Genomic DNA, 15,432 nt, shown 5'->3' with positions numbered 1-15,432 from the left:
GATAGCAGCAGTGGATCAGTAGTCTTTACCCTTTACCATATCTGCAGCTTTTAAATATTAGATTATCACTGGCTGGATGATAGAGAAGCCAATTGAATTCCGGCTAAGAGGTTTATGACTCGTATCCTCTAGCAAAACCATAAACTTTTACTGAACTAACTGTAAATATGACCTATTTTTAGGGGTGACATTATTTGAGTCACAAAATTTCAAAGCCAAATGGGTACAACCTTTTACCACTGTTAAAAGTTGCAGGTGTGTAGTGGAAAAATTGAAGTGACTGATTTGAACACCTGCCTTACCGTTATTGATGAAATACCTAATCATAAGAGCTGGTTCTGAAATACGTTTAAAGGTCATCTTTTTAAATCAAACATCATCAACACTGAAAATGTCAGCCATGTTATTCCGTTTTCCTCAGTGACCTCTAAAAACACTTTCCTGGGATTAACATTGACAAATCTAGAGTCTACAGTGTCACATAAGAGTCAGATAAAGAAAGCAATATGTGGTTAATGCCATAGAAATATACCATACAGTCCCTATAATCGTCACATTATAAGCAGATACTGCAGGTTAATATTATAAATAAGTCAAGATGAATTCTGTATAAAAAGAAGAGAAAAAAAATCAAATGTAAGTAAGCACCAACTGTGACTGGGGGTTACAGTAATTCCATTACTTTTGGGCGTAGTTACAGTTCAGAATTAAGAAACCCGGTCACTTTATGGAGCGTTACTGCCTTATTTTTTATGTAAATTAGTAAAGTAATTAATTTTGCTGCAATGTTTTTCTTCGTCATACCTTCTGTTTCTTTTCACACTGGGAAATGTGTTGTGGGCGCGTTTGTTTACTCTGAACAAAACAGCCAGTCTTGAGTTTCTACACAACTGTTTTATTTTATGTGGAGAAAAATAACTTTTTTTTAGTTCAATGTAAGCTGTGTCTACACCAATCAATTGTGGGAACTTGACACAACGAGAAGCTAAAGGAGAACCCTATGGACACATTCAAAGTTTTACAAGCCACTCCATTCACCCAACTTTAACCAAAGTACTGTTAGACATAGAGGGAAAGCATTAAAGAGATCCTCCACTGTTTTTACACGTTTGGCCTAAAATCTTTGAAATGTCCTTATTAGAAGATCTATGCCTAAAAAAACACATTATTATGCACCATATTCATTTAATTGCCTTTTAAAAATGAGACTACTTTACAGTTTTAGAGCCGGTGTTCCACCATCTTGAAATCACATGATTGATGATGTCACACGGCCTCACTGCCTGTATATATCCTATTGTTTTCTATTGGAGTAAAGCATTCAGCCTGCTTTTTAGATCATTTGGTAGCTTTTTTGAAGAATGCCTGGAACACTCGGATTATAAACACAGAAGCTCTGCAGGGCTGTGTTCTTTCCCTCATGCTCTTCTCCCTGTACACCAACCACTGCACCTCCAGCCACGACTCCGTTAAGCTCGCTCATCAAGTTTGTGGACAACACCACCATCATTGGACTCTAACAACGATGAGTCTGCCTACAAGAGGGAGGTGGACCGGCTGGTGTCCTGGTGCAGTGGCAACAACCTGGAGCTTAACGCCCAGAAGATAGTGGAAATGATCGTGGACTTCAGGAAGACCACAGCCCCCCTGCCCCCACTTACCCTGACGAACACCCCCATCACCACCGTGGGCTCTTTCTGCTTCCTGGGCACCACCATCACCCAGGACCTCAAGTGGGGACTAATCATCAGCTCCCTCGCCAAAAGGACCCAGCAGAGGATGTACTTCCTGCGGCAGCTTAAGAAAGCCAAGCAGGTGTTGGTGCAGTTCTAGACGGCCATCATCGAGTCCATCCTCACTTCCTCCATCACCGTGTGGTACGCTGGGGCCACTGTCAGGGACAAACAAAGACTACAGCGCAATATGCGCTCTGCAGAGAAGGTGATCGGCCACAGCCTTACATCACTCTAGGATCTGTACGTCACCAGAACCCGGGGGCGTTAAAACCTTTCCTGTTACGTCTCCCAACCGTGGCTGGGGGGGGGCACACAGTGGAGATCCGCATTCTCCATGGCCAGAGGCTGCTTCCGTACACCTCATGCTTGTTAAAGATGCTACTGTGTAGGAAGAACAGGCCGTTTTGTTGCTGTAGAGCTGGACTTTATTATCTGGCTGCACTATAAACATGAGCTCGCGACTTGTCCTGTGTCAGACTCTAACCATAGGCACGCACACACACCTCTCCTCCCCTAAACTGTGTTTAACTAAAGAACAAGAGAAGGAAAAAAGGCAAATATTGCGTTTAGTTTGTGGAAATGAAATGCCCTGCAGCTCTACAATTAGTTTGAACCCATGCCACAAATTCTAATCAAAATAAACAACTTCAGGTTGAAAAGCTTCATAATTCTGACAAAACCTCATAATTGAAATGAACTTAACCTCATTTACTCATAATATTCAATCCACTCAAATTGGACCCTTTCTAGACCTCAGGAAACCATTTATCGAAGCATAATTAGCTCCACAGGCCAGATTTCTGGTTACAGAGCAGCACCAACACGGCCTAAACATATGAAACTGCCTAAAAACTACATTTTTTAATCAAGCTCTCTTCATTATGAACCAAAGCCTCACCACTCCTGTAATTTTGAGTTGAGTGTCTCCAAGTTTAATCCTTTAATGAGTCTAGAGGGAAAAAAAATGACAGTAAGATAATTGCCTTACACAAGATGAGAGCAAACATCTAATTGAGAAGAATTCATGTGAGAAGAGGAGCTGCTGTAAATGCAGAGAAGCCAACGGAGGGTCAGCTAATGAGAAGACTGATTTAGATCAAGGGAATAAAGACCACAACTGGTGACACTGGTGATAAAAAAGTGTCTTAAAGGTTAATTATCGACAAGGATGAATGGGATCTTATATCTACCATTTCTACCCATGCACTTTTAAAACAAACTGTTTTTGTTCCGACAGACTTTTACTGTACTTTATGTTGTTTATATTATGATTGTGTCTGTTTGGCTTCATTTTTTAAAGTATCGTTGAATGTTGTTGGGAGAGACATGTGCAATTTCCTTGTATTTGTGCAATGTCAATAAAAAGATTCTATTCTATTCTATTAAAAGAGCGACTAAACTACAAAAACTGAAATTTTTTTCTGTTGAAAACAAAAGTGTTGTTGATTGATTACTGTCAAACTCTCAACATTTGAGTAAAAGTATTTTCATTTTGTCTAAAAATGTAAGAGTGACTGCCCTCTATGGGTTGAAACCCTGCAATTATAAATTTGCTATTGGCTGAGAATGGTGGTTTGTGACATTTTGGTGGATTCTTACGTCATGAACCACCACTTTTAGCCCCGCCCCTTCAATAAAAACAAGCACCCGTGGACTCTGCAATCTGTGGTGACTAGGTTAGATTGAGAGAGATGTGAATATAGAGCTATAGTGAGTATGAAGTATCTAGTTAGCATAGCATAGATTGTTCTGACTGGGGGAGTTTTAACTGATCCAGGAGCTCCGCCCCTAATCAAGACATTTTTTTCAATTTCCAACCTCGACGCACATCAGCCAGGGTTCAGTTACTTTATAACATAATTTAACAAACTATCATTATCATGAGTTCAAGTCCCGGTGCGACTCTTTCACAGGTGTGTTCTACTTTACTGTTGTCCTTGTTTTAATCATATCTTGTACTTATTGCTAATCTGTTTTGTTATTTATTTCATGTTCTTTTTCAGCAGGTTTAAGCCTGTATTATATAATTCCATCACCTCTGGTTTTGTCAGTGTGTTTGTGATTGAAAGAAAGAGTTAAAAATATTCCCTTATGTTTCCACACAGGTGTGCCTTATTCCCTGATTGCCTTCCCTCCCTATTTAAGGGGTGCCTGAGAGCTGAGTCATTCCAGGTGGTGTGTTTAGTAATTAAATATCATTAAATAAAAATATGTTTAGTGCCATGGGGTGACTGTACTATTTGGTATATTATAAAAAATTAATAAATAATAAATAATTATTTGTTAGTTTTATTGCATCTAAATTGGCTAAAAAACATGCATTTGCAACTACTTTAGATGGTAAATGGTTTGTAGTTACATGGGACTTTTGGAATTAGCGATAAGGGGTTCAGTGATTGCTGTAATTTAAAACATTCAACACTTTCTAGCAATTATTTTGTAATTGTGTTTGATAAAGTTCTGCAGGGATGCCAATAAGAAGCAGAATTAGAAGTGGGCTTTTATCTGCTCCATCTGAGTTGTTTATATTTGTATATATATGTTTAATTTTAGATTTTACTATTACTTGTAAATCTATTCAAAATCATCTGTATTGCAGCATGTCTCTGTTCATCAGCTACAGAATTTGACGTGTCAAACTCAAGGCCCGCGGGCCAAATCCGGCTCTTTAGTGCATTCACATTCGGCCTGCAGGAGAAAGTAAAAAAGTCAGTGAAACCATGAATCTTTGTGTAAATCACCAACTAATTCAATTTCAGCTAGATATCTCCAAAATAAAACACAAATTCAATGATACTAGCAGGGCTAGCATTATCCCCACGCAAATTTTTCCAGAAAAGAATCCACCCAAATTGCATAAAAATTGGCCACAAAAATAAATAAATCAAAGTTTAGATATGTAACACTTATTGCTTTGATAAAATTGATACTAGGGATGTAACGATTAATCGTAAGGCAGTTAAAAATCAATTCATAGGTATCACGGTTCACATCGATGCTCTGAAAATTGAATTGCAGTACTATTTTTTAAACAGCAGATATATATTTATCCTTCTCATCTAAAAGTGTAGGCGGCGGGCGAAATCTGCTACTACTTTCTTTCTGGCCGCCATCTACTCTTAAACATGTTCATAAATGATTCTTTACCCGCTTAGCACTGAAAGAATATTTGTAATATTAAGTGAATATTTTTAAAGTCCAGTTGTTAAGGCACAAAATACATTTGCAGTTGCACTTTTAAAAAGAAAAGGAACTATTATGTAGTTTTGCATTGTTTACTATAGAACCAGAATTTAAATTAATAGGCTTCTTCTTCATTTGTATTATTCCTTTATTTATTTCCTTCAAGATTTATTTTTAGTTAAATTGCATTGTTTTGAATAGTTTATCAAGGGATTCTTTTGACAATTAAATATAAAAGGAAAATAGTATAGTATTTTCTAAAAAAATAAAGAAATATTTGTCAACATTCCCATTTTGTAAAATAAATTGTGAGAGAATCAAATCGTGAATCTAATCGTATCGGGAGTTGAGTGAATCGTTACATCGCTAATCGATACCGTACATATTTTATGATTTATTTATATGTGGAAGTGCAAACTAGAGCACAATAATTCATTTTCCTTGCACCTAAAATCTGCGTCCCAATTAGGATAAACAGCTCCGTATTTGGCCCCTGATCTAAAATGTGTTTGACGCTCCTGCTTTATGTTATTTGATCTCATTTCACAAAAATGATTTTTGGTTGGAAAAAAAAAAAAGAAAACCCCCATCATTGCACAAATCAGCTGCAGTTCTAATAATAACCAGTTTTTTTTCTGAAGTCATGTGGTCGGTTGTGATCCATAATTAACAGTGCATAGATCCCAGTTTCCCCTCCTTGCTCCGGTTCCCCATTAGACCAGTTCTCTGGGGAAAACAGCAAACAGATGTTGCCTCACCAAAGACATCGCACAAAGCCAGCAATCGACACTGACACCTATCTTTCCTCGTGTCAAATCCCAGAACAATATTTCTTTTTTCTGCTGGCTTATGAAATTCTCCTGCGACTTGAACAGCTGGAAGATTAAAAATAAAAATCTGTGCCAGAGACCTGAATCGTGGCATCTAAAGATGTTAGAAGAAAGAAATCCTACCTTAAATCAGACGCTGTCAGAGTGTAGTATTGTGTTGTGGTATTCCGAGCCTTAAGATTGTTCAAAATATTACCATTAAATATGAAGATTTGATAACAATAATAACTACAGCATAGAACATTGTTTACAAAAATGAATGCCTTTTGCATGTATTCATTCATCTGACCATTACAAATTGTGTTAATAAGGCTGAAGAAGGAACCCTCTACTATGTCAATGAAAGAAAATCTTAAAACTGCATTTATGGAAAATAATGTCCTAGATTTCAAGAAAGCCAACGTTGAAAAGCACTGCAACCCAAAAACAGCCTTTTCTCAGTAGTTTTCCCAGATTATTCCCATTTTTATTTCTGCCAATCTAAAGTAATTACACTATCCCACTGGGCCGTGGTTTTGCATCCCCAAGCTTTTTTTTTTATTGTCAACTTTGATTTAAAAAAACCCAAGCAGACTGTTACACTGGCACAGTCTATTATTCTGTACGGTTCTCTCTCACGGAAGTAATTCAGCTCTTGTAGTAAATATGTCTTAAGTTTAGTGGTTGATCAAGTTCTGGAAAGATAAAGAGTATTTAAAAAACTGCTGAACTTCTGGGATTTTCATACACACACTTGGTTTGTCTTAAAAAGGTTGGAAAAAGATGAAATATTCAGTAAAGTTGCAGTTCTTTGGGCTCAAAGGCCTTTTGGATATAATAAGTGAGGAGCTATGGTATAAACCTTTCACACAACTTCCGTATTTTGTATCGGTGTCACGGTCTGAGTTTACCTTGTACATGAAACTGATAGTGAGCATGCCCACTACCGGAAAATTAATTTTTGCTACTTCCGCCAAAATTCAATTTCAAAGCAATGTGTTTGTATAAAAAATATATTTTTATAATTTATTCTGTGTAGTTTTTTTTTAGTTATAACATGTATTGTGTTTGTATAAAAAAAATATGGTTTATAATTTATTGTATGCAGTTTTTACAATGATAAGCTGATGTATTCATATAAATCTGATCATGACAATCATATTTTTTTTTATCACTGGTCGATTTTTTATCGATGGTCGACTGATGTGATGTTTTAAGCATTTTTTTTTATAAAAAAATCTGCATTGCCATGAATCTGACAATACGATTCGCAATTTGCATGTCCTAATACGATATATCCCGATACTAAACAATGTGATATACATACAGTATATTACGATATCAATAAAAACAAAATTGACCTTTAAAAGTAAAAAAAGGCATGAATTTTTAATCTTGTAAGAACAAGTAAATGATAACTGTAATTAAAGCAACAATATCAAAAACAACCGGTATGTTTATCAATTTTTCAAAATAACAAAAAAAATAACAAAAAAACAAAATTACAGAGAAATACACAAAACAACAGAAGAAATACACAATATTATTTTGAAATCCACATAAAACACATTATACTGACAAAAATACCCTTATTGAAAGATAAGAAACAACAATAAAAATAACTCCAAAAACACAATATGACAACAAAAATATACAAAATTACTCACAAAATACGCACGACTCGTTAAAAAACATAATTAAAAAAAATGATTTGGACATTTTTTGGATCTATACAATAATTGTGCAGTGAAATATCACAATATATTATCGAAACAATCTGCTGTGTACGTAGTAGATTGCAATGCTAATTGTATCTTGTCGCACAATATATCGTCGCAACTTTAGCTCTGGTCGACTGTAAATCCAGGGCTAATAATAGTAAAATCAAATAATTTGGCTGAGAAATCGTCATAATCTGTGTTTCAAACTCACTCATTTTATGCAGAATTTATTGAATTCATCAAGTGAATGGTATCAACTGATGCCACTAAAAACCCCGTCAGGACGACCATTAGATGAATTTCCTAAATGTGGAGGAGAGCATTTTTTGTCAATATTTTTTTATTTTTTTTAAAAAAAACGAGAGACACTTAAAACAAAAACAACCCTTAGGAAAAATAAGTGTGACCCAGAGATAATGACAGATGGAGAAATGTCCTGAGAGAAGCAGTAGAGTGAGTACAGCAATGCGGCTGTGCTGCAATAAAGAGCCACTCAAATAAATAATGTAACAAAGCGATGACCAGGCTGCCAACAGCCACTACAATAATGCACACACTGTAGAAACAAGGCTGAAAAAAATATAAAAAATAATGCTACGCTGGACAGAGAACAGTTAGCGAAACACATATCACAAAATGTACAAAATGTACAGACGCACCTTTAGGTTTAATCTTATTACAACATTCAATCAAACCCTGATCTACTCAATTTCCTGCCTACAAAATAAAAGTCAACATTAAACTATAAACACATACTGTATTATATGAGTAAATTATTATTTTTATTTTGCTGAGGTTTGCTTTGAGCATTAGTATTTTAACTATGATGTTAAAATCATGTGAAAACCTCAAAACACAGCAAACATGTTTTACTCGTGCAGTTTTATTTTGGCACAGTCTTTTTCCACCTTGCCAGTTAAACTTGTACTTGAATGGTATTATTTTGTACTTGAAAACATGTTTCTCGACAGTCATCGTTTGAAAATGTTGTTGAAAATGTGTGTGTTTTGGGTTATATTTTCTGCATTTTTGTTGTTGTTTTGTGTATTTTGTGCAATTTTGTTAGCATTTTGTGTAAAAAAAAAAAAAAAAAAGTATTTTAAAAAAAATTAAAAAAAGTCAAAAATACTATTTTAATCAGTATTTTTTTGTCAATTACCAGACATTTCACTGATCTAAAGCCATCCAATTTCAACTAACTCTGCAGAGAATAGAAAAATTATTATTCTTGTGCACATTTCAAAAGCCTTGTTTTACTCTGTTTTCCATTTTTTTTATTTTATTTTTATTTTATTTTTAAGTATTCACCATTGTATCTTCTAGCAACTGTTTATTTATATCTATTAAGGTATCGACTATTTTTAACAGCCAGACACAGAACCATGAAATTCCCAGAGCTTACACCACTTTTCCCTACAATTTTTTAACATTGCTCTTAATAAATTACATTACACAAAGCAATATAATAAATCTGTCATTAAAAAACAGTGAAAGGCACCAAACAGTTAAAAGTAGCAGCAGCGTGGTGGTTTTATTCTACATAACGACAGAACAGCAGAGGGGAGGGGAACTAAAACCAACAAGTGGATTTAAGCACAATAATCCCACTGTGCTCCATCAGTAGATCAAACCAATAACATGAGACTATTCTCATGTTTGCTTATAACCAACTGTGGTTTCTCCTCCATGACACAAACACTGAAAAGTGCTGAAGGAGACACAGAGACGAACAGAAAGGTGCGAGAAAATCTAGAACACGTGTTGAACTCATAGCCAGAGCAGAGGTGGGCAACTTCCACACAGCGGGGGCCACAAAAATGTTTGAATTTGTTTGATCAAAGGGCCACATTATCAACATTCATGTCAGCATTTAGAATAATGACCAATCTGAGCATTAACACAGGAAACAACAAAGAGTATTTATAGTTATTTTGAGCGAATCTGTTGTCTTTTTGTGTTTTTTTCCTGTAAAACATGTTTTTTGGAGTCATGTTGTGTATTTGTGCTGTAATTTTGCATTTTTTGGGGAAATATTTGTGTATTTGTGTTTGTCGTTTTGCTTGTTTGTTAGTACTGTGGGTTTGCTGAATAATTTTTTTGTATTTTTCTTGTCTTTATGTCTACTTTAGTTTTCATTTTCTGTCATTTTCTATATTATTTTGAGTCATTTTGTGCATTTTTGTTGTCGTTCTGTGTTTATTGGCATCATGTAGTGTATTACTGTTGTTGTTTTGTTCATTTTTGTACTAGCTTTGTGTGTTTTCCTTGTCTTTTACTGTAATTTCTTATTGTTGGTCTCTTATATACGTACTTTATATGTAATTTATACCTGGAAGTGCAAACTAGGGCACAATGATGTTGAAATTGCTCTTTTTCCTGCCAAGAATCTGTGGCCCACTGGAGATCTAACTGGTCTGTGTTTGGCCCCTGAACCAAAATGAGTTAAAAAGAGACAAAAGCCAGAAAATGGAAGAGCAGAACAGTGAGTGAAGTGAAATAAAGTGGCATCTGCCGACACGTCACTGCATTCCACTCAGTTTAGCATCTCTTGGTGTGACTGAATTGTTTATGAGGAAGCGCTAATTGAGGGAAATGGTCTTATTTATCGGTTTATCGTCAGGGCGACGCTCATTAAGCAAAGAGAGTATTCCTCATACTCTTTGCACTCAATATATTAACGTAACCCTCACAACTGTGTAGTTGAAAGGATGCATCACAGTGTTTCTGCATCAGTGCGCAACAAGCATGCAAAGCATGATGACACTTGGCGTGAAACACACACCATACGAGGAACACGTGCACACACCGTACCTCTCTGCGACGTGAAGCCCAGCAGGTCTGTTTGATCTTCCAAACCACAGCAGCAACCAGTAAGAGGGACAGAAAACAGCTGTGGAAAGAAGGAGGCATGGTTTACGCCAACTTTATGAAATATTTCTAAAAGAAAAACAGCATTACTTTAAGTGTGGATTAGAAAAAAAACACTGAGTTAAGAATTGTGCAAATCTTGTCTGCGTTTTAACCCTGGAGGCACCTTTTGAATTTGGTGGACGTTCAAGATGTTACATTTTTAAAATTTTTTACTTTCAACACTTCACATCTTTTCAACAACTTCAGATCTAACAATAGAAATTAAGTTTTCGTTTGTTTTTAGGCCCTTTTTCTTCAAAGGAGCCTTTGATTTCCATAGGAGGGAAACACAAAATATATTATATTTTCAAGAAAAAAAGCTGCAACGTGGAATATTTGAGAAGAGGTTATTACAGCCTTGAATAGGTCAATAATTCATACCACTTATTTTGATGCAGTATTATTTTTCGAGCAATGAGTTTATAAAAAAAAAACCTCACACTTAAACCTCTAGAAACCAAAACTGGACCTCTGTTGTATACGTGTTAAAATAAGTAATATATTAACTTTCTTTTAACTTTTAACACTTTTCAACAACTTTAGACCCAATCATAGCCAAAGTATTTGATATTTTAGTATGTTTTAGACTATTGTTATCATAGTAACCCCTGTGTTTGTTTTATTTTTTAAATGAGAAAAACACAAAATATAGAATATTCTTATAATACGTGCAGCAAAGTGGCATATTTAAGATTAAATTTAAAACAGCATTGAAAAGGTACTTATTTCACATGTACAGTTTATCTCAACTAAAAGGAAATATAGAAGGAGTTAGAAAATTGGCTTTTTACATTCTGACAGGATACAAAACCACCTCGATGCACCACATGCAGTCGAAAAGTTAATGGACAGTTTCGGGTGATGAGAGGTCAACGAAACGACATGATGTTCTCTAACAAAGAACAGAGTCTCATGTACAAAAAGATGCTCCCAATCTGCTCCAAAGTACAGCATCTAGTGGGCTTAGTTATCTGGCCAGACACTAAACGTCTTTCTCAAGCCAAACATCTGACGAGTGTTGAAAACACGCACAACCAGACACTTCACGACAGGAAGTCAGTGAGTAAACGCTGACGACAGCAGTTCCCAAAACAATCCTCCTCTTCATGTGTTTGTGTGTGAGTCAGTGTGTGTGTGTGTGTGTGTGTGTGTGTGCGCCTTCTGTTTCAGGGTCTGAGTCCCTGTGTGTGAGGATGACAGCATCGTAAAGGGTATTAGTGCGGTAATGAGCGTGACATTTTCAGAGGTGGTGCAGTGAAGAGGGTGTAGTCATGGCCTCCTCAGTCTGATGTCACACGCCCCCACAATCCTCCTGGCCTGGAGGACACCAGGCGTTCTGCTGCTACTTTGATCAAAATCAACTTATCCTAACCTTAGTGTTGTAGATGTATATCATTTAGAATGGACTGAAGATGTTTGATATTAGCTTTTTGGCGATATTTAATACACCAATATTGTCCAACCTAGGGCTTGGCGAAACTTTTATATTTTGGCGATATATGACTTAAATCTCCATTATTTTAATTCAAATGAAGTCAGATCATAAAGACAGTTCTAGTTTAAATGTGCTGATGCAAAATCCCAGGCAGGCACATTTATTAACAAACTTATTAACAAGGCTTTTTCTCCCATAAGGGACAGTACATGTGAGTGAGTTCCATAGTGTGTCTTGTTTAGTGGTAGATTTAGATTAGGAGTAGGACACACTCAGAAATCCATCTAACGGTGCGTTTTATGCTGTTCCGAGAAGTAGAGAAAGCCGCGACACCTAAAATGAGTATTTTGATACAAAATAAGCAATACAAAATATATATGTTGATATAGACTATATTGTAATTTTCTATATCGCCAAAATAGAAAACTTGCTATATCTCGTATATACTGCCCAGCCCTAGTCCAAACTATTTTTTTGGTTTCCAACATGTATTTTAGGTCATAAAACATTTCTGTCTTTATGGAAATAACAGGTTTCACTTATTCAGACAACTTTTTTGAGGAGATTTACTCAGAGGCATCTGCTGATTGCTTGATTGAAAGCAATCAGTAGATGCCTCTGAGGAAGACTGACAGTTGGCAGACGAAACATGTCAGCAGATCAAATTAAATTTCAAAGTAAATTTCCTCAAAAACATGTGTCTGAATAAATGAAACCATATCATATGATTAAAAAAAAGAAGATAAAATCAACTTGCTGAGATTACTACGCAGAGGTTATAGCTACTTTTAATATAATGCCCCACTGGGTGTATTCCACAAATTAAAGGTATTGTGGACGATGTTTAGAAAAGAAACGCCCTCTCCACTTTTTAAAAAAAAAAAAGCACATGCACAACACGCCTACGTGTGCGGGAGAGCTGTGCACGAGCCCAGTCTTCCTCGTGCACAGCTCTGTCTACAAGTTGGTGTGGACGTCGGTCATACAAGCTTACCTACCAAAGGAAGATTGCACTTTTCCCACTATGTCAGACTCGCCACCGGTAAGTGAAAACCCATTTCCAAAGGACCCTGTGTGCACCGCGCACGAGCACGTACGACGGCCTTACATATACATGATTGACAGTTAGGAGGACCAATAGTTTTAATGATCCACCCGGAAGTTAAGCATCGTCCACAATACTGTAGGAACCCTGGTCGATGGTCAAAAGGCGGTAAAAACACTGTCGCACGTTTGGAATTTTATTACACTTTTATGACTCAACAACAGACAATGGAAAAATGGACCAAGGAACATTTCTTCAAATCCCAGCCCTTCTTCCTGCAGACTCTTTGCTGACACCCATCCCCCCCAAAGAACAGACATCCCACAGAGATAACAGGGATGGAACCTGACACCCTACACCAGAGACATTCTTTTCAACATGAAGATTAAAAAGGAAGAAATAAAAATAAAACCTATACACCATCTGATGCTTTAAAGGCAGAACTGTGATTTAAACGAATTTCAGACATGGGACCTCAATTTTAACCATTTGTCTACAGGAAAGAGACTCATCGTGTGCCTCCATTTGACATATTTAAGCACTAATGCAATCACATTTCAAGGGAAATGTTTATAACTTCATATTCCATGATCATTGATCAAAAGTGTATTTGTCCTCCTTTGTTATGCTTAAAGCTAGAAATAATTCAAATCAGTCATTTGAGGGATAATCAATTGAAAGTCATTTTTCAAGGGTTCATGCAATTGGCACACACCCATGCTCCATTTTAGACCTAACATGGTAACACCCTATCTAGTTTTATGACTCTTTGTTTAAGAAGCACATGTGGGATAGCCCCACCATTTTGTCTTCTTTACAGGAAAGTTAAGCCTCCCGCTTCTTTCTGCCAGCCAATCAGGTTTCACTCATTCCCACACTGCAGATGTGTTTTGACCAATCAGATAACCTCTTGACATGTCTATAAAAGGCCTCGCTCCCCCTTATCACGGCTCTTACTTCTCTCTTACGTCTCGCTCTGACGTCTTGCTCTTACCTCTCTCTAGTCCTCCTCTTTGCATCTGACTTAACAGTTAGATGTTATTCAGTTTAGTGATGCTGAATTTTTGAGATATTGATTGAACTTCTCTCCAGTCAGGAAGTGGCTACCAGCCACTTCCACAATGACTAACTTTAAGTTTTATCTCCATTTTTGAAATTAACCAAGCAGTTTTAATTTTGGAGCAAATCAATTTTTATAGCCTCCCATGAGTAAGCTTTAACGAACTCTAGCATCTTTGATTTGAGAACATGTTAGTTAAACTATCCATCGACATCCAGGAGTGGTGCCGTGTAGGAGAACCAGAACCCCAGCCAGGCCGACAGTATCCCGCGGGCCCGTACAGTGAATGAGCGGAAAACGTCTTCGGAGAAACGCAGGAAAAGCTTTTTCCCCACACACTGCTGGTTACGCAGAAGGAGCTGTCATCATCACGCCTGTTCGAAGGAGGGTAAAACTGCACGCACACACAATTCTGGCAAAAAGGTGGTTTATAACTTAACAAATTCTCTCAATCGAAAATTCTAGATTCATAGTCCATATTTTTCATTTTGGTAAAGTTTTATTAATTTCATTACTTTAACTTTCCATTTTCCTTCTTCCTCTTCCTCAGAGCGTTAGGAAATCCCTATAAATCCCAAATTCACGTAAACATCTAAAACACTCAGAATGTGTAGATACCATACAGCTGTGTTAAAATGTACATTCAATAACTGTGAATGATTGTGAAAACTGCCTAATTTATCATCGTGGTAATAGCCTGTAAAATAAACATGTACATATTGTAAACGCTGTGTTTTTATTGACATTTAAACCTTTATTAAACCTCTATTCTGACGTCAAGAACCCACCACAAAACAGGGAACTAACAATTAATTAAAATAAAGTGATCTAGGACACTTAAAACTCAATTCTAGATGGCACCTCTGGCAACGAACATATTAAAATTTAATAATTAATATTTTGGAATATTAATCATCCTTTGTTCCCCTACAATACCTAAAACATTATCTTTGCAAAATAGGAATACGCATCACTTATCACTTATCGCTACTCTTGATATTTTAAATGAGCTTACTAAGAACAAACAAACGAGCTGTGGACTGACAAACCCAAAACTCACCAGGGAAATTATGGAAAATAAACTACATTTCCTCAATTTTCAGCATCCAAAGCGGGCTGAGATTCTATTCACGACAGACCAAGGACTTCCTGTTCAATCTGTTTAGCCTCAGCTCATGGTTAATGGGCCACAGGGCATGAACTGAACCATCAAACCCATGAAGTGGGATGGCTAATTGTCACTAATACAGAGGTATTAGGGAGGAAGAAGAAGACGAGGGATGAGGGAGTTGTCCTGTGGGTGTGTTCTCGATAGGTTAAGGTTTAAATCCATTCAGGCTCGCGTTATTGAACTGTTATTGAACTGATCAAACAACCCAGGTCCATACCAGGGTCTGCACATGACTGGCTTTCTGATTGTGATGCTCATCGACAAAACTGTGTAAACAAACTAAAACAAACGCACAGTTCATATGAGCACACACACACACAACACACACACACGCCGATAAGCAGAAGGAAACATTTGAACCC

The 15,432-nt window shown here is 36.6% G+C and overlaps 1 protein-coding gene across 1 annotated transcript in view; it reads right to left on the bottom strand.

Annotated features, from left to right (window-relative positions):
- Window positions 1-15,432, bottom strand: part of atrnl1a (attractin-like 1a) — a 230,695-nt gene that overhangs the window by 89,751 nt on the left and 125,512 nt on the right. The window contains exon 27 of the mRNA XM_028469441.1: window positions 10,261-10,339. Within this exon, the coding sequence (XP_028325242.1) occupies window positions 10,261-10,339 (79 nt within the window). The remainder of the gene's footprint in view (window positions 1-10,260; window positions 10,340-15,432) is intronic.

Source organism: Gouania willdenowi, chromosome 15, assembly GCF_900634775.1.
Source record: "Gouania willdenowi chromosome 15, fGouWil2.1, whole genome shotgun sequence".
NCBI classification, from domain to species: Eukaryota; Metazoa; Chordata; class Actinopteri; order Blenniiformes; family Gobiesocidae; genus Gouania; species Gouania willdenowi.
This window is presented reverse-complemented; position numbering and strand designations above follow the sequence as displayed.